This window comes from Macrotis lagotis, chromosome 5 (assembly GCF_037893015.1).
Source record: "Macrotis lagotis isolate mMagLag1 chromosome 5, bilby.v1.9.chrom.fasta, whole genome shotgun sequence".
NCBI lineage: Eukaryota > Metazoa > Chordata > Mammalia > Peramelemorphia > Peramelidae > Macrotis > Macrotis lagotis.
In genome coordinates, this window is record NC_133662.1 from 247795853 (window position 1) to 247821378 (window position 25526).

At 40.5% G+C, this 25526-nt stretch overlaps 1 protein-coding gene across 1 annotated transcript in view; it reads left to right on the plus strand.

The window, feature by feature from the left end:
• Positions 1-1076: 1076 nt before the first annotated feature.
• The window catches only part of CALN1 (calneuron 1), a 379107-nt gene continuing 354657 nt past the window's right edge, over positions 1077-25526 (plus strand). The window contains exon 1 of the mRNA XM_074189331.1: positions 1077-1196. Coding sequence (XP_074045432.1) covers positions 1079-1196 — 118 coding nt within the window. The 5' untranslated portion in view covers positions 1077-1078. The remainder of the gene's footprint in view (positions 1197-25526) is intronic.

Below are 25526 nucleotides of genomic sequence, written 5' to 3' on the forward strand. Positions count from 1 at the left end.
AGAATCAAGGGAGAGCTAGAATGTTGTACTATCATGGAAAGCAAGGGAAGCCTATTTCAAAAAGTCACAGATTTGGTATAAAAGGGGGAAAATGTCTCTAAAAGAAAAGGATTTTCTGTTTTTTCAGAAAAAATTAAAGGGAATGGAGGGATTAAGAAGGGGAAGATAGAACTAGAAACTAAAGCAACTTGAAGAGAGTTCAGTTCATGATCATTCTAAGCTTTTTTCCTGACCTTCCCTCTGAATTTTACTAATCCCACCAGTCATTCTCATAAGGGCATGACTAGGATCCTAGGATTCAGAGCCAGAGGTATCCTTAGAGATGATTATGTCCACCCATGTTCTCATTATGTTTACAAGTAAATACATGTAGGAGAATGGTATGGAAAGAGGGCTGCATCTGGAGTCACAAATCTTGCATTTGAATACCACCCTTGCCACTTTGTTAATGGGGTGATGGGCAAGTCTCTTAACCTACTATTGGGGTCTTCTCAGTTTCCCTCATCTATAAGCCCAGGAGACTGAAACAGAACATGTCAGTGGTCCCTTTCTACTCTAAATCTATGATTTAAGGCAGGGATAGAGAACATTTTATTTATACGTCAATTGGAGATTTGTGACATCATTCCTAAGTCATTCAAAATGATCAACTGAAAAATTAACTGCTATATAGTTGGTCAAACATTTAATTAATTCACTCTTAGGTGTTGAGTCCCACCTGTGGTTGATGTGGTAGAACCAGATCAAATGATTTTGGGCCAGAGGTTTCTAATCAATGTTTTCAAACATTAAGTAAGTGTCTACAATGTAACAGTAACTTCTATTGGGTTCTGGAGATAAAGAGAAAAAATAAAAGTCCTTGCCTTCATGGAACTTACATTCTAAAGGGGGAAAAAAATCAATCAGCATGCATTTAAATCATGTGCCAGACATTATTTTAGGCTGATACAAAGGGGAAAAAATGAAATGGTTTCTACCGTCAAGAAGTTTGTATTCTTATAAGTCTTTAAACAATGAAAAAAAAAGGTGAAATGATTATTTTTTTCCTCTTCCCCCATCTGTTTTGAGCAGGGAGAAGATGCCGTTCCATCATGTGACAGCCGGCTTGTTGTATAAGGGGAATTACCTGAATCGATCCCTTTCTGCAGGCAGTGACAGTGAACAGCTCGCTAACATCTCAGTGGAAGAATTAGATGGTAAGAGACATGCTCTGCAGAGGGGATTCATCCCCTTGAACAGGTGGCTGGAGGAGAATGGCCTCACTTCTTGGTGCTTTATAGGGGAGTCATGGCTGAAGCCAGGCTCTGTTGATTAGGCCAAGAAAAAAGTCAGAAATAAAATTTCAGGTGTCCCTTCCCTATATGGACTGGTTGAACCATTACTAGGAAGAAACACCAAGGTGAAAGATCTCCATCTTCAAGGGCAAGGCCCTGATTCATTTAAGGGACTTTTCCCCATGTTTTGTACTTCTTATGGTCCAATGAGCTGCTGTGTTCCCAAATTGTCTTTTATGGTGTATACCAGCTGCAGAGGAGGGTCAGATGCTGGTGATCACTGCCTCTTGGCTTGAGACTGTTCTCTGCTTTGATTCATGGCCAAGACCAGTGCTTCTAAGTAGCCATTTCTAAGTGGATTTAGGAATGGAAAATAAGCCAATAGCCTCCAACTGTTGTTGGGATGGATGGGAGGTTGTTGGATGTGTGCATTGGAAAAAGGGATGACTTAGGAGTCAAAGAACCTTGAAATTGAAGCTCAACTATTTATCACCTGTGAGACCTGTGACTTTACCTCCTTTCTGGTTGTCATTGTCCTTATCTGTAAAATGGGGATGGTAAGGTTGACTTTGATGATACCTTCTGACTCTAAACAGATAATTCTATGATCTTGATTCAAATCCTGGTTCTGCCACTCACCACTTATAGGACCATGGGTAACTCACTTTAATCTCTTTGAGTCTTAGTTTTCCCATCTGTAAGATGAGGGGATAGTAGATAATCTCAAAGGTCCCTTTGAGCTCTAAAAAAGTGATTATATGTTCTCTAAAATCCCTTCCACACCTAGAACTCCTAGGTCTAGGATACAATAGGCATTCAGTGCTAGGAAGAGAGGAAAACAATCTTGGAAAAAGGATGGTTGGTTGGATGTTTGGTGTAGTGAGGAGACTAAAACTATGAAATATGTTGACCAGTTCCTTTAATCCTGAACTTTTGGACTGAATCTCCAGGACTTGGAGGGTCAGTGCTCCTACCTGGGCTCTCCTCTCCATGACTTCAAGAGTTCAGGTTACTCCTTAGGCCTCCACCAGAGTAAAGGATCCTTTCGAGTAATGGACCCTCCAACTCATAATCAATAAATGAGGAATTCAGGATAGAAGAGATCTTAGAAACTATCTAGTCTAATACCTTCTTTTTGTTAATATATTTTCTTATTATAGATCATACTTTTACCAACATATTCTAAATCCTCTCCCCCCACTGCTAGAGAGCCAAAAAATTTAGTAAAACAACAAACATAACTAAAAAATGTTACATCATCGCATGCAGTGTTCCACATCCATAGTTCCCTACCCCTGCAAAGGGGTCGGGAAAGACAATTTTCCTCTTTAGGACCAAGCTTGACCATTATCATTTTGAAGGATTTTTCCAGTCTTTTCTTGGTTCCCCCTCCCCCACCATGATTTTACTGAGCAAGAAACTGAGACTCAGAGAGTTACATAGTGTACATAATTACATAGGGATTTGAACTGAAGTCTTCCTGACTCGAAGATCAATGCTCTATCCATTACACTATGTTGTCTTTCTGAGTTGAGAAGTCTTTTCTAAGGAAATAAGAGAAGATTCAACTAGATTAAGCATACTTTATGTTTCTTTCTGTCATGGACTTTTGTCCCCCTGAATTCTGTTTTGGTAGTCTGGCAAAGCCTATGGACTCTTTCTCAGAATAACATTTTCAAATAATTGAAGGAAATGCTCAATTTCAATTAGAGGTTAGGGGGAAAAAGCTATACATTTTTCCTCTATCCAAAATCTATTCATGCATCCCAAGTTCAGAAGCACTATTCTAGAACTTGGGGTTCTCTTGTATTACTGAATAGAATGCTCAGGCACCAGGGAGCTTATGTAAATCTATTAAAGCCCCATTGATCCTGGGTCCAAATCATCTTTCCCTAACGCCTTCCATCTTTCCCTAATACCTTCCATCATCACCAGGTTTTATGGCAAGGGCTCATTCAAGGCTCTAGAGATGAGAAATTAGAATCACTGCAGATGGTCCTAATGCTGATAAGTTTAATGGTCTAATCCAATGTTTTGTGCATGTGCACAGATAGAGGAGACTCAAAGTTATCTTCCCCAGATGGAAGGGCGGGGAGAATTATCCCCATGGTGGGTGTATCATGCCAAGAAGCATAGGGATCTGAAGTTCAGCCTCTGTGATAGGGAAAGAAGGCAGGGGAAAGGAGAGGAAAACTGTTTGCTGTGGCATTAGTTTGATTGCCTCATTTGCTAAAATGTTTTGGGAGAAGATAGGATGGGAAAAAGATTTTTGTTGCAGAGAGAAATCTTTTTATTCCTAAGGTTGTGAGGGGCTCTTGGACTCTGTAAACATGGGGGGAGCATGTAGGTAGTATTAAAACTTGGGTTTGATTCAGAAGACCCCTAGAGAAAGAAATTCTTGGCTAGGCTTTGTAGACTTCTGGAGTGGTTTAGATTAGACTAGCCCTTTGGTGTAGTAGAAAGAAAGTTGGTTTAGGAGTGAGAAGTCTAGGGTTCAAATCTTGTCTGTGATGCTCAAGTACCTGGATCTTTGATCTTGCAAACTTAGTACTTGTGCCTATCCAGGCCTCAATTTCTCTCTCTTCAAAATGAGGGAGATGGGATTAGATGGCCTCTTAGGTCTCTTGTGCCAAATTTGGGAGGACAGACTAGACTCTATTGTTTGACTTCTGTGATCTCCATCATGGTGGAGATAATCTCTGTTATCATTTTCACTGTGAAATGCTAGCATACTGTCAGATAGAAACAGGAGATCCAAGGATGGGATCACTACCTTGTAGGGAAAGAGAGGTTACCTATCTCTGTTTCATTGAACCAAGGGATGATGGTCTGGCCAGGTATATCAAATGTGGAGGACATAGTGCTCTCCTTCAATTAATCAGTTCACCAAGTATTATAACTAAGTAGGGATACAAGGACAAAAATAAAACAGTTCTTGCCCTTAGGGATCTTCTATTTTATCAGTGTATTTATATACACACATGTAGATGTATAATGATGAGCACAAAATAAAGTCAAGGTAATTTTTTTATTGGCAAGGAGGTACTAATATTTGAGGAAGGAATCAGGAAAGGCCACATGTTGATGAACCCTGGAACTGGATACTGAGGAAACTGAAGAGTGGGGGTGAGGAGGTTGTGCATTTTAGGCATGGGTAGCAGCCAGAACAAAGACATGGAGATAAGAGATGGAATGCTGTTTCTTTTTTCTTTTTTCTTTTTAGTTTTTGCAAGGCAATGGGGTTAAATGACTTACTGAAGGTCACACAGCTAGGTAATTGTTAAGTGTCTGAGGCTAGATTTGAACTCAGGTCCTCCTGACTCCAGGGCCAGTGCTCTATCCACTGTGCCACCTAGCTGTCCCTGGAATGTTGTTTTTAAGAAACACTCAGAAGTCCTAGATTTGGAAGGAATAGTAAGAAGGGATAGCTACCCTGAATCTAAGAGGCACTGGAAATGGAAGTGAGGGAGTTGGCTGGGAAAGCCATGTGCCAGTTGAGATATTAGTGAGATGGGAATGGGTTTAGCTGGCCTAGGAAAAATCTTATGGTTTAGGATTGTTTTAGAATAAAATTCCTCACCTAAGTTTTTCTTTCTCTTTGCTACTAGTAAAATATTTCTCCCCCACCAAAAAAAAACAAAACTCCATAATATCTTTGGTGTCTTAGGGAGAAGAGCAGGAGTCTAAGCATAGGCCAGGAGACTCTAAGGAGAAATCAGTATTTCTTGGTGGATGGGTAAGACCTGGGAACTACAGCAATAAGATGAGAGGTAGACTTCAGGGGGAAGGACCAGATAGTAGAGGAAAACTGAGGCCAGTAAGACCAGGTTCCATTCTTGCTTGGGGCTTATCTACTGAGACTCCCTCAGTTTTCAGGCATTCAAAAGAAGCGATGAGACCAAGAACAGAGAAATGGAGAGTGGAACTTACTCCAACTGCAGATGGATTTCTGTTGGGTCCCTAATGAGTCTTAGGAGGGATCATTCTAATGACAATGCAAGCCTAGACATGGTCTACCCTCCATAGTGAGAGGTATGCTGCTCTGGTATGGCCACTTGACTTGGAGAGCTGGACAGGCAGTATTCAAGTCATCGTAATGAGGAATGAATTATGGCCTCCTGGGGGAGGGGTCCATCTAAGTGTGTGCCAGAGGTCCAAACAGTCCCCCTGGTTTAATTAGGTGGTTAGAAAAATGGATTGAGCTTGCATCATACAAAGGGCAATGAGTTGAGATTACCATGAAACCAGTCATGTTCTAGAACTCAGTCATGCTGACTCTAGAACTGGATGGGGTCCCTCAGAGGCCCTCTTTTCACAGAGGAGGAGGCTCATTAAACTTCTATAAAGCTCCAATTTGTGTACTGAGGACCTGTGCTAGGTCCTTGGAATCCAAGCCAGTTAGTTCTCCTTCATTGTTTTATAGATGAGAAACAAACATTAATTAAGGACTTTCTAGCTTCAAAGATGCTAGGACTTGTGAATCTGAAGATCATCCCTGCCTGATGGATGAGTAACTCAGTCTTGGAAAATGGCCTAGGACCCCCAGAGGTGGTGACTTACCCAGGATCACCCAGAGTGAACACAGATTATACACGCTCCCAAGGTTAGTCTCTTTCCACTCTGCCACTCTGGTCCTTACTTGAGACACACCACTATGGAACAATTGAAATGTTGATGGTGGATATTATTGCAGACTTGATGGTTTCTCTCTCTGCTACAATTTTCCCAGCTGTAAAATAAAGGGGTTGAAGTAAGTAAGGTGAGGTTCCTCCCAGTTCTACCATTGTGATGTTACAATTCTTGCTAGGTGAATATTCTCTTCTACTATTTAGTGGAGGGAGAGAGGGGCTCTCCTACTCTCTGGATCCCAGCCACACCAATTTCTAAAGAAGATGGGCAGCTCTCTCCCTTCCCAGCTTGGCATTTGCTGCTTCAGCATAAGGTAGAGGCTGTGACCTAGCCTGCTGCACAGAAGTAGTCACCCTGGGGATCCAGAATGTTCCATTAGGGAACAGGTGATGGAGGCATAGCATGGGACCATGAATCAGCAGCAAGGAGTTGTCCTAACAGCTCCTGAAGCAATTGGTGGCCGTGGGGCCAGCATTAAACCTGTTTAATTGGATTTAGTCAGTTCTGCAAACCCTACTCACTGCCCTGAGGGCTGATTTCTGAAGTCGCCTCCCTGGGTGAGATCTGTCCAGCTCATCCATCAGCTGAATGTTCCATGCTCTCCTGGAGACAGGCCATTTGTTCTCTAATGTGTAAGATGGAGCCTTATTATTATAATTTTATTATTAACTTATTATTTTTACTATGAATATTTTCTAAGAGGGTCCACACATGAAGCTACCATCCTGATCACATTTCCTTCTCTACCCCATTCTGTGTGCCAAGGTCCCAGGTGAGCATGTGTCTTTTGGGTGGCAAAGAGAAGACATTGACCAGGCAGGTTCAAGAAACAGATTGGACTGAATCAGCCTCGGATGATTGTGTTTTTCAGTTTTTGAAGAAGATAAAATTTCAGGGCCTTAAGCTGCTTAGGGATCTGTTTGAAAAATTTTATTTCAAAGCCCCCTTGGAATTTTGGCTGCCTGTAACCCTTTAGTCCAATAAATATTGATTAAACAAATGCCTACTATGTGCCTGTCAGAGAGGCAGATAAATAGGAAGGCACTGTGGCATGTGGGAAAAAAATTGACCCTTAAATAGGGGCAATTGATTTGTTTGTATCATGACTTCTTTTGGCAATCTGGCAATTGCTATGAACCCCTAATCAGAAGATTTGCCTACCTCCACATTTGATAGAAGCACTTGACTTCAGTTATAGTTAGTGAAAACAAAGTTGAAGTTTCCATTCCCCCCCCCCCCCAGGTTCATGAACCTCCTAATATTGACCCCAAATTATGAATGTTCCCTAAACACAAAAGGCCCATATTGAATTTTTGCCTCTGAAACTTGAAAACTCTGTTCTTTGGGCATCAACTGACCTCATTGGACTTTATAACTGACGGGATTTGATCTTTGAAGTCATCTCAGATACTGGATAGAAGGATCCTGTGATAGAAGACTGGCCTTGGATTGAAGATATCCTGTGTTCAGTCAGAGCCCTGCTTCTGACACATTATTGACTGCATGACTCTGGGCAATCCATTTAGCTTCTCAATGGGCCAGACAACTCTCCAAGCTGCAGAGATGTTACTGATCTAAATTGGAAGAAAATTGAGAGATTCCTATGATGACCCAATCATGGAAACACATTTTTAAAAATGTGACTTAACTTATGTAGATGATGGGGTACAAAGATAAAAATGTTGACCCCTGCCCATTTATTGAATGTAGACTTTTTATCTTCAGGAGGTGTAAGCTATGTAGTATTTGTAGTTAGTGGACAGATAAGATGGTATCATATTAGTGCAACCCATTGCCACCTCATGCCAGAGTATGTTGACATAAGTAGATATCCATTGAATACCCATACATTACTAAGGAATGAGTGCTTTCATCCTTGCAGTTTGGTGGGGTGAGGTGGGGCAGATGGTTCAACCATAACCAATCTACCTGAAGTGAAGGGAGAAAGCAAGGAGCCAGTCACATATCCCTGATTGACTTAAAAAGGATCAACCCATTGGGCGAACTAACTGGTCCTTTCACCATGTCTTGATTAATAATCCCTTCTGCAAATGGTCTTTCTTGCTCATTTTTTTCCTTTAACCATATCCATATACATTGTTGGACCTAGGAAGAAGGAAAAGATGGAAGGCTACACCAATATAGGCATTGTGAAAAGATTTGGGCCTAGATTAAAAGATCTAGGTCCAAATGTTGAGTCTGTTGTTTATTTTGAGCCTCCATTAATTATTTGAGTCTTCTCTTAATAATTAATTTATTAGGAGGAGTCTAAGCTCTGGGAGAAGGGAGTTCTCACACCTATGAAATCACAGATCCTTCATGTACTGATGTATTGACCTTGAATTCCCCCTCTCTGTATATTGGTTTTCATATCTATAAAATGAAGAGTTCAAAGATAGTATTCTAAAGTTTTTTTCCTACCTCTAAAGCTAATGATGGAGCAGAAAAGTCTGCAAAAAACCATCCATCCATCTATCCATTCATTTATTCATTCAACCATGCCTTCATTCCACCCATCCACCCACTTATTCATTCATCACCCATTCATTTATTCATCTAGCCAACCATTCATTATTTCATCCATCCATTTATTTATTCATTAGTTCATCCATTCATTCATTTATCCATTCATTTACTCATTTATTCATTCATCCATCCATTGATTCATTCATTTATTTATTCATTACTCCATCTATCCATTCATTTATCCATTCATGAATTCATGTATCCATTCATTCAACAATCTTAATTGAATGCTCCCTGTAGAGATATCCCTGTGCTATACTTTGGAGAATACAAAGCAATGTCACCTCCAACACTTGCCCTATACTCTTGGTCCAGGTGAAGAAGTAAGAGATTTGTGTGTTTGATGGTAGGCCGATTGGAGAGGGTCGAGGGTGGTGATTGGAGAGACCTTTTGTTAAAGAAAGGAGTCCAGGATAGATTAGAAAACAGGGCAAATCACCCCATTTCCTCATCCCACCCAACTTCCAGACTTCACCATGTCCCTGAACGCTCACTGTCTCTCCCCTTTTCAGCTTCTGTTTCTATAGTGTCTTTCCCATTTGACTACAAACTCCTTGAAGGCAGGGATTGTCTTTTACCCTAGCACCTAACACTGTGTCTGGCACATAATAGACATTTAATAAATGCTTATTGAGTGACAACAAACAGCAGAGCCTTGCCATGGGAAATGTTTGGAACAAGTGGGACTTTCCTGGCACCCCTCAAAGCCATCTACCTGAACTATCTATAAGGCTGGTATGACAATATTGGTTCTCTCGGTTTTCTGCTCTCAGTTCTGTGCCATCTCTTCCCATCATTATTCTAGTCACCCCACTAGATGATACTCTACTATTCCATTGTCATGTATCTTGCATAAGTAATTGATTTCCTTCTTTCTTGGTTTCTCTCTTCTCTCTTGCCCTGGAAGACACCTCAGAGCTCACTTAGGAAAGTTCTTTCATTTTACCTTTGAGAAAGTTGAGACCTAGAGAGATTAAGTCCACAGGAAGTAAACATCTAAGCCAGATCCTCTCTCTCCAAATCCTATGCTCCTTCCTCTGGGTTATTTAAGTGATATAATACCCTCCTGGTTTGGGAGGTACTTTGTCATCTTTATTGCCTCTGGCCTCATCTAAGCCTCTCTTCTTTCCTTGCCCTTCTCACTTGCCTTGGAGAAGCAAGAGATCTAAATTATCCCTATTTTACAGAAACTTGCTCAAGCTTAGAGCTAGCTGGTAAAGGACAGAGTCAGGGACTTTCCCGTATGTCTTCTTTGCATGCCCCAGGCACAAAAGAAAATTTTGGTGGGAGCAGCCAGTTCTACCCAAAAGGACATTGATCATGGTGGGACACATCAGAAAGAGGCAAAGAACATGGGTTCAAATCCTTCTTCTGATTTTTATTACTTGTTTGACTGCAAATAATGAGCTATAAGATTCTTTCCAGTTCAAGAGAGGAGAGAGGAGCCAGGGGAAAAAGAGGAAGACCAATTAGCTGTCCAAGGTGCATGATGATGGACAGTGGAATGTCTTCTGCTGGGATAACTGGAACAAAGATGGAGAGATGACCCTGATTTGAAAGCAGAAGACCAAGAGAGCCAAGTGACCACCTAGACCAGTTTGCAAGCTCCATGAGCCTCAGTTTCCTTGCCTGTAACATGAGGTTACAAATAAATATAATTCTTAACTCATAGGATTTTTGAAGATCAAATGAGATAATATATAAATATATACATACATGTATATAGACATATGATCTTGAAAATCTTAAAAGTTATTCAATCAATCAAACAACGAGCATATACCAAATACAGCATCTCAGGTACAGTGCTAATTACTGGGGACATGCATGCATGCTTTTGGATAATGATGCTACTGAAACACTGCTTGGGAGTTAGGATGCTTAATAAATCTTTGAATGGACTGCTGACTACTTTTACAGCTTTATAGAAGGTCAGACTGTTTGTTCTCTTTAAGATATGAGGCCCAGGTGGGTCCCTGAGACGGTATACTTAAGGGGGAAAGAATAATAACAATGGAGATTGATGACCTGGGTTCAGTCCCTGGCTCTGTTCTACTAACTAGCTGCCCAAAACCTTGGGCAAGTTTTCTGTAAAAAAGGGGAGAAGCCCAGTCTCTGACTTCCCCAATGCAAGATACCATGGAGAAGTTGCCAGGAAAATCAGAAAGTGCCTTCTGAATAGGAGCTCATCGAAAAGAGTGCAAGGTCATGCAGCAAATCATCAACTGAAGTTGTTATGCTGTGTGCCAGCCCACCTGTACCTTCATATACCCAGAATTTCCTTTTAAAGTCAACCCTTGCCTTCTCCCCCACTGAAGATGGTTTGATTCTAAAAATCCGAAGGCACATTCGACTGGTCCCTTTGAGTCACTCGCCCACATGGGCTCTGTCAACACAGGATGAGAGGGAGGCAAAAATATTCTTATAGTAAGAGGGGATCCTCCCAATTCCTGCCTGAGACAGAAATCAAACCAGTGTTCCTCAAAGGCCTTCCAGGTGTCCTGTGATTCCAGAAAGGTTGAGAATCAGGGAATGATTACCTGGTACTTGAGCCATGCTATCTTAAGGAATTATGATTTTTTAAAAAAAAATTGCTTATGGTTTCCCCCCCGCTCTGGGATGTCAAACTGTCTCTCCCTAGGGCTAGGGACCATACCTGTGATTACATTGTTACTGAGAATTCCCAGAGGAGGGAAGAACTTTCTCTACTAATATGGGTCAGTGTCTTCTTTGTGACTTATTGAGAGCAGGATCTGTTGGTCTTGACTTGTCCAAGGTCACATGACCATTGAATGCCACAGTTGGGTCTTTCTGCTTATGAGACTGGCTCCCTATCCATTAAACTACACTGCCCCTCATAGCCAGAAGAAAGTAATTTTATGGGAATTTTTGATATTTGGGATTTTGGGAATTTGGGATTATGGGAATTTGATATTTGTTCTCAGCACCTCTCTCTCCTTGAAGAGGGACACTCCTGTTTGAACCTGTATTTTGAAAGGTTGCCTCCACTCACATTCTCTGCAGATGGACTGGCTTGGGTATGACTAGCAGGTCTCAAAGATTCTGAGAGTGTTCATCCAGCCCTGGGAGACTCCTCCATTTAACCTAAGGCCTTAGTAATACATCAGAATCAGGCTAAGAGGCATCTTTCACTTAAGGAAATGAAGCCACCACTGTCTCACAACTATAACCCTTTCCTAGTCAATCAATCAAATAATCCATAATCAACAAGCAATCACCTACTCTCTGATGGACGCCAGAAATATAAAGACAATAATAAAACCAGTTAGCCTTTATAAAATACTGTGTTTTATAAATGTCCACAAACGAGCTTCACAGAGCCCTGGGAAATAGGTGTTATTATAATTTTACAGATGAGGGAAGTGAGGCAGACAAGGTAAAGTGACTTGTTCAGGGTCACGCAACTAGTAAGTGTCTGAAGTTGGATTTGAATTCAAATCTTCCTGTTGTCAGACCCAGCTCTCTATCCATTGTGCAGTCAGATACCTCTTATGGTCTGTCAAGGGATGCGGGCAGGGGGAGAGACACAAAAATAGACACATACAAAAGGCATAAAAAATAGATTTGGGGCTTTTGAAAGGGTATTGAAAAAAAAGAAAACATGAACTTAAAAGGGACATTGCTAGTAACTGTGAGCATCAGGAAAGCTTCCTTTAAAGTGTATTTGAGCTGAGCCTTGTAGGATTCTAAGTGAGGTGGAGGACAGAGAGAAATGTGGTTGTTCCAATCTGACAAACAGTCTATTTGGGGAGCACCAAGAAGTGAAATGGAGTTCTGTGCACAGGCCATCTTGATTGTGTCATGTGTAGAGTATATTAAGCAGAGTACATGTAGTTTTGGGTCAGGTGGTGAAGGACTTCTAATGCATTGTGGGTCTCAGTTTACTCATCTATAAAATAAAGTGTTTGGATGAGAGCCTTTGAGAGCCTTAGAAGCTCTAGATTTTCTGAGGAAGGGGCTTAGTGACATTGGTTCTCAGACTCTATTTTTCCCACAGAAAACCAACTGGGCTTTAGCTCAGTCTTGGGAAACCACAGGGGAAACCCTGGCCTTGTGGGCATTATGTCCTCGAGGACACCTTTCACATTCTATAGACATTGCTTTGATTGGGAAGCATTTTCTGGGCTTTGGATGCCTCAAATGTTAGGACTTCTAAGTCACTCTTCCAAAGGACCACTGGTGGTTTGAAGCCAATTGCTTCTACCCAAACAAACTCATATACCCAAATAAACTCATATGTCCCTGGGCTAATAGTGGGGGATAAAAGCTGCAGTGAGGAGGGGATGGTGGTGGAGAGGAGATGGTGATGAGGAGGAGAAGGCTAGAACCTTGAGGTCAGTTGACAAGACTTAATTGGCAAGACTCCTGTTCTTGGTGCTAGATAATGCTCAGCACATAATAGGCACATAATAAATATTTATTTATTGATTGAATTTCTGTCACCTAAACTAATAATTGGCAACTTTAAACGCTCAGAGCTGAAGCTCTCATTTCTCTTGATTTGAAACCTTAAGGTTGAGTTGACATAATGTTGTAGCTTCTTGGTATGGTCTGATTCCTAGTCTTCCCAGTTTTTTGTTGAGCTGACTTTCCTAGCTGTGTGCTTCATCATCACCGTCCCCAGAGATCTCCCAATCTCATCTGGTTAATATTTGAAGCAATTTTTGTTTTCCTGCCTTCCTGGAAGATTAAAAAAAACACTCCGGTCCTTGGTCCTTGTTAATGGCTCCCTTGTCAAAGGCAGGGTTGATGGTGGGGTTGGAGGACTAACAATGAGTTTCTGCATAGCCCCCCAGCATCCATTGCCTCAGGATTTACTAATAGGTAGGAGTTCAGTGTGACTGTTGTTAGGACCAGGAGGATAGGTGTCTAAACTCTTGGCTGTGATGGACTGGCACAGATAAAAGGAGAGTAGAAACAGTTGTCTACACCAGGTGGGAGATTGGAGCTTTGGGTTTTGCTGGTAATCCTTCACTGAAATGAGCCACATTGAGTCCGAGTAGCCTGGACCATCTGGGTTTTATTTCCAGTCTTCTCTGCCTGCCTAGAGCCTTAGTTGGGGGATGGCAGTGAATACCATTGGCTGGGGGCCTCCAGTCTTTTGTAGGAAAGCTGAGCTCAAAGACAATCTGGTCCTGGGGATGGCTAAAGAGCTTAGCAAGGTTTAGAAAGACACGGCCCTCCTTTGAGGTTTACAATGCTTCTAATGTCGGATGTTAGGCCTTCTAAGAGTAGCATTTCCTAGTGTTCACAAAGGGAATATCTAAGTAGAGAGTGATCTTGCAGACATCTAGTTCAACTTGTACAAAGTACAGAATACCCTCTATTGCATCTCCCAAGTGGTTAGGTAATCTTTGTCTGAAGACCTCCAGGGAATAAGAGTCCTCTATCTTCTATGGTCATCCATTCAATTGTAGGTAATTTTAAAAAAATTTTACGAAAGTTTTATTTATTTTGAGTTTTACAATTTTCCCCCAATCTTGCTTCCCTCTCTGCCCGCCCCCCCAGGCAGTTTGTTAGTCTTGACATCATTCCTATAGCATGCATTGATCTAGGAAACTTTTTCTGATCCCAAAGCTCAGTTTCCTTATCTGACACCTGAAGTCAAGCAGAACAGTCTAACCCCTCTTCCTCAGGACAATGCTTCAGATCCTTGGAGGTAGTTAGGATATTCTTTTCTCTCTTCTCCAAGCTGAAGTCCCCTCTTTTTTTTTTTCAAGAAAGCTCTGTGGTCCGTGGTGCTGATTAAGCACAAGATGGAAAACATTTTATAAGTGGTATTTATATTGAGTCAGTATTATTATTTTAACAAACCTCTGATTTTGGGGAGATGGATGGGAAATTTCCTCTCCCAAATGCTGTTCAGCATATCCTCTGTACTATATAGAGTGTTGCTTAGGGGCATTATTATTATTTGAATTTGAATTAGCAATAGCAGCAGTAGCAGCAGTAGTAATAGTAGTAGTAGTAGTAGTAGTAGTAGTAGTAGTAGTAGTAGTAGTAGTAGTAGTTCTCCTAGTACCATTTATATGGGCAAACAGGTTCTTTTTTAGGATTCTCTGGTTGTGTTTCCTGTTGCCATAAAGGTTACCTTTGTTTGAACTTGTCTTTTCATCATGGTAAGTCAAGGCTGAGGGTGTGGAAGATCAAACTTTATAGGGAGAAATCAAGAAGGCTCTTAAAGGTCAAAAATTTGAGCAAGTGGGTTGAGTCAGACAAAGGGTCAGTTTGCTATTTTCTGAATCTTGTCCCTTTATTTAATGCCAACATTCCCAAGTTGAACTGCCACACCCTCCTCTAAGAAATCCAGTTTCATCACCCAATCCAATGTTTGGTTTCTGTTTCTCCAGTCACACCTAAGAAATCCAGTTTGTAAACCTGGCCTTGTCTTTGCATTACCCTCAATTGACTTTTGTCTCAGGCACCAGTCTTCTTCCCCTGGCCGAAAGGGAGGCAGGGTGGTACAGAGTGACTTGTCTTAATCACAGGCAAAATAAAAGAAAACTTACCATCATGAACTGATTAGTTACCTCTAGTACTAGGAATGATGTTCTCTTGGGTCTTTCCAGTAAATCAATTATTTTTGGAACGCTATTCTTCCCAATATCTGGTCAATAAATATTACGCTTAGTTATTGGTTAAGGTGGGACTGCATTTTCCATTTGGTAATAAACTACAGAATTATTGGGGAGTACAGGTAGGCAGATTAGAACTCATGCTATTATTATTATTATTATTATTATTACCTGTGAAGGGATAGGGAAGAAAGGCCCTACATCTTCCTTTTCTTGGGATGAATGACTCATTGCAAAATGAGCAGTCCCACCACTAAGTCCTGCTACTTAGAAATGTTCATTTTCCTGTTCTGCTGAAAACAGGGCTTCTGCTTTTTGCATTTTACTATCTTGCCTCCTTTGATAGCATCTTCTCTCTCAGCTTGAGCATGATTCTTACAGAAGGCAGGACAAAAATAAATCTATAGGCTGAGACCCAGTTTGGGGCATGAGACTCCCATCCAGCTAATGACCAGGTCTTTTAGACGGGGGGCTTAATTTCACCATAGCAAGATAGGAACAAACACTGGAGCATTTGCAGGTGACTTTCTGTTGCCATTTTGCCTGTGTTGGAGAACTGGGCTTTTGCTTAGGAATCAAATACCCTTCCAAACCCATCAGCTGCCTTTAGCTGTAAAGACTAATTCTCCCTGGCTCCTGGCCATCCTCTTCTATTGTTTAGGCCATTATGGAAATATACAGCCACACACAGATATGGCTGTCTCTGTAGAATAGCCTCGCAAAGAGACAACATGAAAGCAGTGGTCACCTGCCAGGAAATTAGGAAAGCTTAAGGAGACCATCTGGGCCACTAATGAAGAGGTTTATTTCCAGCTCAAGCTATATTGCAGTTGATGCTTGGAAGGGCAGGCGAAGGGATTGGGTAGTTGGATTCCTCTTAGGCTCAACTTCATCCCTCCTATCTCTCCACCCAAGAGACCAGTTGCCTAACATGAGAGTGGAATTTTCAGATACAGATGGTGGAAGGTGAGGGGAAATAAAGTTTGATCTATAGTGCTTGGAATCTCCACCATCTTTTGGTACATGTATGCACAGGAGATGAGTGGAGGAGAGAGAGATTAACTCTTAATAGCTGTTTTATTTTCTATTTCCTTTCTTTTTATAAAGGAAGGCAGCCAAATAGGAAGACATTCTCCAGTCCTATGTAACCTTTTCTTTCTCATTTTTCCTCTCTTTCCCCAGACTCACCTCTCATTCTTCCTTTCTCTCTTCTTTTCTATTTCTCTCTTCTATCAGAAATTGGTAGATTTAGAACCAGAACAAATCTTAGAACATCTAACGTCCAAGCCTCTCACTGGGCAGATTTTAGAAGTGGAACCCAGAGAAACAGAGTCTTGCCCAAGATAGCTAACAGCCAACAATCAGTCATGATTAGAATTTAATTCCTTTGATTCTAAATGTAACTAATTTCTTACATTAATCAATCAATAAACAATCATTTATTAAGCACTTCCTATGTACTAAACACTAGGAATACAAGAAGTGATAAAAGATAGTCCCTGTCCTCAAGGAGCTTACAATGTAACGAGGGAGACAACATGGAAACAAATATATGCAAAGTAAGCTATACATACACACACACACACACACACACACACACACACACACACACACACACACACATATATAATAGGAAAACACTGGAATTAAGAGGGGTGGGGGAAGGTTTCCTGTAGAAGATGAGATTTTTGTTGGGACTTAAAGAAAATCAGGGAGATTAATAGGCAGAGTAGAGAAGGAAGAGTGTTCAAGGTATAGGGTACAACCAGAGAAAATACCTATAGGGTCATGGAGCAACCAGGAGACCAGTGTCAGTGAACTGAAGTGTATGGATTGGGAAATAAGATGTCAGAAGACTGGAAAGGTAGGAGGTGACAACTTATGATGGACCTTGAAATCCATACAGAGCATTTTATATTTGCTCTTGGGGTGATCAAGAGCCACTTAGCTTCTTTTGTGGGGAAAGATGGTGACATGGGCAGAATTGTGTTTAGGAAAATTACTTTACTGGATAAATAGGGGAGGGATTGGAGTGAGGATCAACTTGAAACTGGCTGAGCCACCCACAGGCTAACATTAAAACTGGGATATAAAAACTTTAAAGTTTTTCTATCAGCATTAAGTCACTGAGATGTATGCGAAATGATGACAGGATTAGGACCCAAAATAGAAACACTTAATGTGGATTCCGAATGAGTGAGTAAATAGTAGTGTAACTATATAATGCATGAACAAACATTGGGGTGTTTTTTATTTCCTGGTAATTTTTTACATTTATTTATACTTTTAATTCTTCCCATTGTGCCATGCTGTCTCCTTGTTCCTTCCTATCTTTCTTTTCTCCACCTTTTTTATCTTTCTTTGACTTTTCTCTTTATTCTCTCTCTCTCTCTCTCTCTCTCTCTCTCTCTCTCTCTCTCTCTCTCTCCCCCCATTTCCTTTCCCTTTCTCTGCTTTTCTCCCTCTTTTCCTCTACTGTTAAAATTTTCTTCCTCTCTCCTTTATCCTTTCCTCTTTTCTCTCTTTTCTCTTATCTTTTCTATTTCTTCCTCTCTCATTTCTTTCCCCCCTCTTATCTCTTCCATTCCTCCTCTTTCTGTGACTCTTTTTCTCTGTCTTTTCCTCATCTCTTTTTCATTCTCGCCATCTTTCCCTTTCTCCCTCTTTTTTCTTTTCCCCCTTTCAACCACCTCCTTCTCTCTTTATTTCTCTTCTCCTGTATTCTCCCATAGAAGCACTGGATGCTGTGAAGTGGTTTGTCTATTCCCTAACACCAGTGGAAACTACCTTTAGACAGTAAGTGACCTTATTGAAGAAAGGGAAAGTTTCATTTTAGAAACTACTACCTGCTTTTGGGGAAGTTGTGATAATATCACCAATATTGTCTGAGGATTCCTTTATGGGTGCTTGAAAAATTCATGAAGCCATACTGAAAGCTCCTGGTCATTTCATGATGCTCCATGATGATTATTTAAATTCAGTCAAGGTGGAAATAGAGAAGTGTGTGTGTGGTCATCCTTTGCTGAAGGCTCCAGATCTTCCTTCTCCCCCTCATTTCTTTCCAAACATCTCATCAGAAATCAATGGTACTTCTTGGAAAGTGGAAAGGCAATGACTTTCAGCATCAGAAGACTAGATGTATATTCATGTGTTATCTACTTTACTACTTGTATGACTTTAAGCAAGTCATTTACCTTCTTTCTGTTTCTGTTCCTCCATCTTTAAATTAGGGATAACCATAACACCTACCTCATAGAGTTGTTTCAAGGATCAAAGGAGATGATATAGTAAATGTATTTTATAAATTTGACAATATTAGTATTTATTATTACTTCTGTGCCTCAATTTTCTATAAAATGATGGTTATGGGTCTATATACTCTCTGAGGTTCTTTCAATAGTACCAAATAGTATCAAATCAATGGTACTAAATTTTCCTAATTAATTAGGTATTTGTTGAGAAGCTGCTTTGTACCTAGGAAGGGCCCTTTGTTATAAATGTTGGCTCTGACTCAATCTTTAGGACTTCCATTATGGGAGAATAGAGACAGAGACAGAGGAAAGAGAGGGAAAGAGAGAAGAAAGGGAAAGGGAGAGAGAGAGAGAGAGAGAGAGAGAGAGAGAGAGAGAGAGAGAGAGAGAGAGGAGTGAGAGTGAGAGAGCCTACCCACCTTTTTGCTTCTTCTTCCAATCACTTTATAGGACCATGGGTTCCAACTTGGAAAGCAAGACTACTTTAGAAGTTGTGAGTATTTCTTGTTTTACTGATGAGGGGAACTAAGGTTCAGGGATGTTAAATGGCTTGTCTAGGGTTACTGCTGCACTTAAGTCTGGAATTTCCTTGTAAATAAAGCATATATACAGATCGACATATACACACAAATTCAAAGCATTTCATGACAAAATGATACGGGCAGTTCTTTTTTTTAATTTAAGACAATGGGGTTAAGTGATTTACCAAAGGTCACACAGCTAGGCCGTTTTTAAGTGTCTGAGGCTGGATATGAACTCAGTTCCTCATGACTCCAGGGCCAGTGCTCTATCCATTGTGCCACCTAGCAGCCCCAACCCAGGCAGATCTTAAGGCATGGAAGAAGAGCGGGAGGGAATGAGAGAATTTGAAACTCAAAATAAAAAACAAATGAGTATTTTTTAAACATATAATTAGTAAATATTTAATGAAATAAAAAATTTAAAAAATAAATTTTATAGGCAAGGATACAAACTATGAATAAGATAGCTAAAGAAGGAGGAATATGTCTCTGGTGATTCCCAGCAAGGTAGTTTCCCAGCAGTCCATTGGTTGGTTTTTGACTTTCATCACTGAAAAAGACCAAAGCAGCATGACAATGTTGAGTGAAGTGGTACTTAGGAGCTCAGAATGCTCTATCACAGGTTGGGCACATATAGTCCATGTGAATGCCTGGGGTGGGTTTTCAAAACTTGCACATCTCCCAGCAGTTCATAGAGAAAAGGTAGCTCTCCTGAAAAAGACTGTCTCACTTGACTCTCAGGTACCAATCATCCTGGAGATAGCCTCAGGCACTGGGAACTAATCAGCAGAGTTCTTTGTGTCTTGTTAATATTATGCCATCTATCTATTTCCATGGAGTCTATCTCCTTTCAGCCCAAGGCCCATGCCCTGTAATCTCTTTAAACTGACTTGTGGAATTCACATTGATCAGAATTTCCCCTGATCAAGCCCCTCCCCCTACATATACTTTGCCTTCCCAATTTATTTTGTTGTCTGTCCTTCATTCCTTTTTTTTTTTTGGAAAGGCAAACAGGGTTAAGTGGCTTGCCCAAGGCCACACAGCTGGGTAATTATTAAGTGTCTGAGACTGGATTTGAACCCAGGCACTCCTGACTCCAGGGCCCGTGCTTGTCCTTCATTCTTGAAGAAGACTATGACATCAGGGAGGTGATGCCATGACAAACACATGAATTGGATTTCAGTGAGGGGAGCTCTGCTAAGTCACCAGCCTCACTTGTTCCTCCAGTCATCTTCATTCGGTGGCCAGATATGGATCAGGATGAGTGGAGATGGCCTTGGATGCCAGACAATCAGAGTTAAGTGACTTGCCCTTGGTTCGTGTGTTATCTACTTCAGAATCCCCCCAGCATTCAGTTGAGGAGTCAGCATGAAGTGATCAACTACAATCTTATCTCTTTCTGGAAGCTTTCCCCAAGTCCTCTTCACCCTAGTGCCTTCCCTCTATTACTTGTGTCCTATTGATCCTGTATATTAGCTTGCTTTGTATGGATTTGAGAGAGAGCAGAAGAGAGAATGACTTGCTCTGCAGTGGTCCATGGAGCCATGAAATTGTGCCAGATGCAGGGTTAAGCACTGGAGATATCAAAAGAGGCAAAAGCTCATTTCCTGCCCTCCAGGAGCTTATACTTGAACGGAAAAAAATGGGGAAAATGGACATAAGCAAATTGCATACAGGAATCTAGGGAGGTCAGTAGACAGAGTAAAGGATGAAGAGCATTCCTTGAATGGATGGTGGGGGAGGATGGGGAAGCCAGAAAAATTATCCACAGCTAAGAGATGGAGGGTCTTGTTCAACCAGGAGGCCAGAGTCACTGGATGGAGGAGTCCATATTAGGGAGTAAGGTGTAAGAACACTGAAAAGCTTCTTCTGAAGGGCTTTGGAAGCATGGATATCAGTCATTTACTGGACACTACTGCTTCTAAGCTTTATCAAAGTCATTGATAACAATATTCAACAACACAAGAACAAATTAATATAGATTTCTTGGGACATTTTATTAGAAATATCTTTCCAAGTTGGTATCATCGTAGTCATAGCTCCTCCTTGGGTCTGCTCATTCATTTGGTTCCAAATCCACCTAACTACAGCATATTCTAATGCATGTCTATCTTATCTATAAGAAGAATATCAGAAACTGTCCATTTTTTTCTAAAAACCTAAGTATATTCTTTCTACATCATGTCTCTCATTCACTACTCAAACAACCTTGTCAAATAAAATAACATAACTGGTCTTTTATAAAGGAAGCCTTGTCAGTCCTGAATGATCATTGATTCTCTTTCTAGTTGTTCTTTCAATTTTATTTTCTAGAATTTTTGCCTGGAGTTGAAATCAAGTTCAGTATCTTCTGTGTTTAAACTATATTCCCCCCCTCCCCTCTTCTCTCTCTCTCTCGCTCTCGCTCTCGCTCTCGCTCTCGCTCTTTCTCTCTCCTTCAACTGATGGGATTGCCCTCAATTTCTAATTTTTGCCACCACAAAAGAGCTGCTGTAAATATTTTTTTATGTGGAACTCCTTTCCCTTCTTTTACGATCTCTTTGGGATGCAGACCTCGTAGTGGTGTTGTTGGATTAAAGGGTATGCAGTTTGATTGTTCTTTGGGCATATATACAATTTGCTCTCCAGAATTGTTGGACCAGTTTAGAACTCCTCTGTGTATTAGTTTCCCAGTTATGACATTCTTTCCAGCATTTTTCATTTCCTTTTCTGTCATCATAGCCAATCTGATAGTTGTGAGGTGGTACCTGAAAGTTGCTGTAATTTACATTTCTCTAATCAAAAGTGATTTAGAGCACTTCTTTATATATATGCTTATAGAAAGCTTTGATTTCTGTATGTGAAAACTGCCTTTGACCATTTTTTTCCATTTAGAAATGAATTGTATTCTTATGGATTTGACTCAGTTCTCTATGTATTTTTATTTGCTAGTTTTTTTAGGTGCCTTGGAATATTCTCTTAGGCCTGGTAGTTTGATAATTCTTTTTTTTTTTTTTTTTTTTTTTTTAGTTTTTTGCAAGGCAATGGGGTTAAGTGGTTTGCCCAAGGCCACACAGCTAGGTAATTGTTAAGTGCCTGAGGTCAGATTTGAACTCAGGTACTCCTGACTCCAGGGCCAGTGTTCTAGCCACTGTGCCACCTAGCTGCCCCATTTGATAATTCTTTGAGAGGTGTTAGATATTTTCTTTTTCTTCCTTTAATTATCATCATCATCATTATTATCATTATTAATATTTTGCTTATCCTCAGTCTGAAGAACATTTCTCCTGGTAGAGAAAATCGAAGCTAAGTGAATCAAGAAATTCTTCCTTCCCTTTGTTGTCATTTCATCTTCTTATCCATCATGGATATCTCTTGTTTGAACTTCCTTTTTTTCTCTAACACTGTTAAAAAAACAACAATGTATTTTTGGCATTTTCCTATTTATCTGCCAATGTTAGTTCATATCCCAAAGTTCTATTACTTTTGACCGTTCTTGTAAGACTATGGTACTCTCTTGCATTTCTCCTTCATTATTCATTTTTTTTAAATCTAAGAAAGTATTTTTTTTTTATTTTTTTGTGGTTAAGTGGCTTGCCCAAGGCCACACAGCTATTAAGTGTCTGAGGTTGGATTTGAACTCAAGTACTCCTGACTCCAGGGCCAGTGCTCTATCCACTGTGCCACCTAGCCTACCCCTAAGAAAATATTTTAAAAGGTGAGTTTGGCCAGTGAGCTCCCTGTGCATTCATCTCTTCTTTTTTCTTCCCCCAGCTTTCTTCAAAGTCAGGATCAACTGGTAACTCCTAAAGAAGTCCATCTTGAGTCTTCATTTCCCCACAAAATACTTTGTACATTTGGGGTATTTACTTATCTATGTACATATTCATTCACCCGATTGAATACAAGCTTTTAGAGGGCAGGCACAATTTCAGAGAGAGAGCATGGTGAATAGATAGAATGCTAAACTTGTAGAAACAGATATAAGTTGGAGATATCAGAAATAGCAATAACATTTCTTTTTACGGATCGTCATTTACAGATGAGGTAACTGACATAGGCAGTGTTTAAATGACTTGCCCAGGGTCTCACAGCTAGTAAGTATATGAAGTTGGATTTGATCTCAGGTCCAATGTTCTACAGACTATATCTACAAAAAGGTCATCTTTTCCAACTCGTATCTGCACAAAAATCATTTCTTGTTGGAATCTAACAAGGAAATACACAACTGTTACTTTTAAGATCCACAGTGAGGGAGAAGTCATCCCTTCCCAAAGCACCTCATTTGGGTTTTGGAGCTTTAGGGATCTTGTTGCATCTTTCATCTGCTGCTTCTTGTTCTACCTTCTGGGGCCAAGCAGGATAAGGAGCATGATAGACCTTTCAAAATTAGAATCAATTAATCACATGTACATATTATGGGCCAGGGATTATGCTAAGTGTTGGAAATTTGAAGTTAGTAATTCTATATCTTTTGGGTCTTCTCCAAACAAAACATATCCAATTCCTTCTATCCATCCTCATATATCTTGAATTGTCGTTTGAATGCTCTCCAGCCTGTCAGTTCCATTCCCAAATTAGGATATCTAGTTATGACCAAACTACTCCAGAAACTGTCTGACAAGAACAGAGTGAGGCAACAGAATCCCATTCTTTTTCCTGGAAAGACAGAAGGGACACAGATCCCGGAATCAGTGATACCCAGAATGCTGATGGAACGTTGGCAGATCTTCAGCGTATAAGAGGATGTGTAGCCTGGGGAAAAGAAGACTTGCTGAAAAGAAGGGAAGAGAAGGGATGAGGATGGTGTAGGATCACTGCTTTCAAATATTGAAAGGATTTTCATGTGGAAGATGGATTATTATTAGATGGTTCTGCTCAGGAGCAATGAGTAGAAATTACAAGGAGGGAAATTTAGCCTTGAGACAAAGAAAAGCTTCCTAATAATTAGAAAGTGGAAAAGGCTATCTCAGGAAGGGATGACTTCCCCATGGTGGGAGGACTGAGGCAAAGACTAAATGACATGTTGTTAGGGATGCTATAGTGAAGACTTATGTTCAGAGGTGGACTAGATATACCATCCCATATTGAGATCCTGGGATTCTAAGTGTTCTTAGCTCCTCTGCTTATAGCACGTGTGTGTGTGTGTGTGTGTGTGTGTGTGTGTGTGTGTGTGCTTTTACTTCTTTAAGCTTGACTTATGGTGTACTTCAGTCTCTAATATTACTAAATAGTCTGCCTGGAAACTCTTAGTTTAAAGTCTTCCAAGGGAAGTCTCTTTTTGGAGCCTCCAGTGAAGCTTTTTTTTTATTATGATATATATATATATATATATATATATATATATATATATATATATATATTTCTGCTCCTAGTCCCTTGCCCACTCATGATATAACACATTTGTCTTCATAAGGGAATGTGACTCAGAGCTTATACCTTTGATGGCTACAAGTCACTTGGAAGGCTGAATACAGTAGCTCTGATGAGTGGGGAAGGCACATGATGGCTCTCCAAGAGCAAACCAATACATCATTTTTGCTCCCTCTCAGCTTTATCAACAACCAGGTGGCAGGAGAGGGAAGATAAACGCTTCATAATCTCAGCATTCTTACTGATTGTGACCCAATCATGGAAGGAGGTTGAGTAAAAGATGCAATAATGGTGGGCAAGACAAATATGATACTCATTCTGCATTCAACCACAGAAATCTGGCATAATAGAACTTGTGAAGAGAACCACCCCCTCCCCCCAAGAGCTCTGTGAAATGATTGATCAAAGGAACTGGGACTGTTTAACCCAGAAGAATAGAAATCTCTGGGTGGGGGTGGGGACATGATAGCTGCCTCCAAGTATCTGAAGACAGATGAGACATGTTTTGTTTGACCTCAGAGGGCCAAAGTAGGAGCCCTGGAAGTTACAAGCAAGAGAAACTAGATTTGAAGCATGGCACAATTTCCTAACTATCTTTGTTCCATTGTTTCAGTCATATCCAGTTCGTCGTTCGTCTTGACTCCATGTTTTAAAGCAAAGATAATGGAATGGCTCATCATTTTCTCCTCCAGTTCATTTTAGAGATGAAGAAAATGAGGCAAACGGTGACTTCGCCAGGTTCTCATAATTAGTAAGTGTCTGAGACTGGATTTGAACTCAGGTCATCCTGACTCCAGGCCCTACACTCTATCTACTGCAGCAATACTTAGCTGTCCATTTCCAACTATTGAAGCTATCTGAAAATGAAATGGGCTGCCTTGGGGTAGAGAATTCTTTCTTAGAGGAGTTTGAGTATCATGTGTGAACAATAGAGAGAAGACCACTTTGACTGGATTACAGAGGGAAGGGGTTGGGGGGAATAATGTTCAACAAGACTAATTGAAAAATCTATGTTGAAAAGGATTATAATGGCTAAATTTAATGATTAAATTTTTTCTGAAAGGATTAGGAAGTGAGGGAGAGTTAGGAGACTGGTGTAATGTAGAAATTATGAACCTGGGAAGCTAGAAGGATAGTGATGCCCTTAATAAAAGCAGAGAAGTTTGGAAGAAGGATGGGCTTTGTGGGAAAGGCAGTGAGTTGAGTTTGGGATATATGGAGCATAAGACAGCTATAGAACCTACAATTTGAAGTATCCACTCAGCAACTCTGACTCATAACAACTTTGGAGGAGAGACTGGATGTCTAGATATCTGAGTCATTTGCAATGAGATGAAAGTTGTCTGTGAGAGTTGATGAGATTTTCAAGAGAGAGAG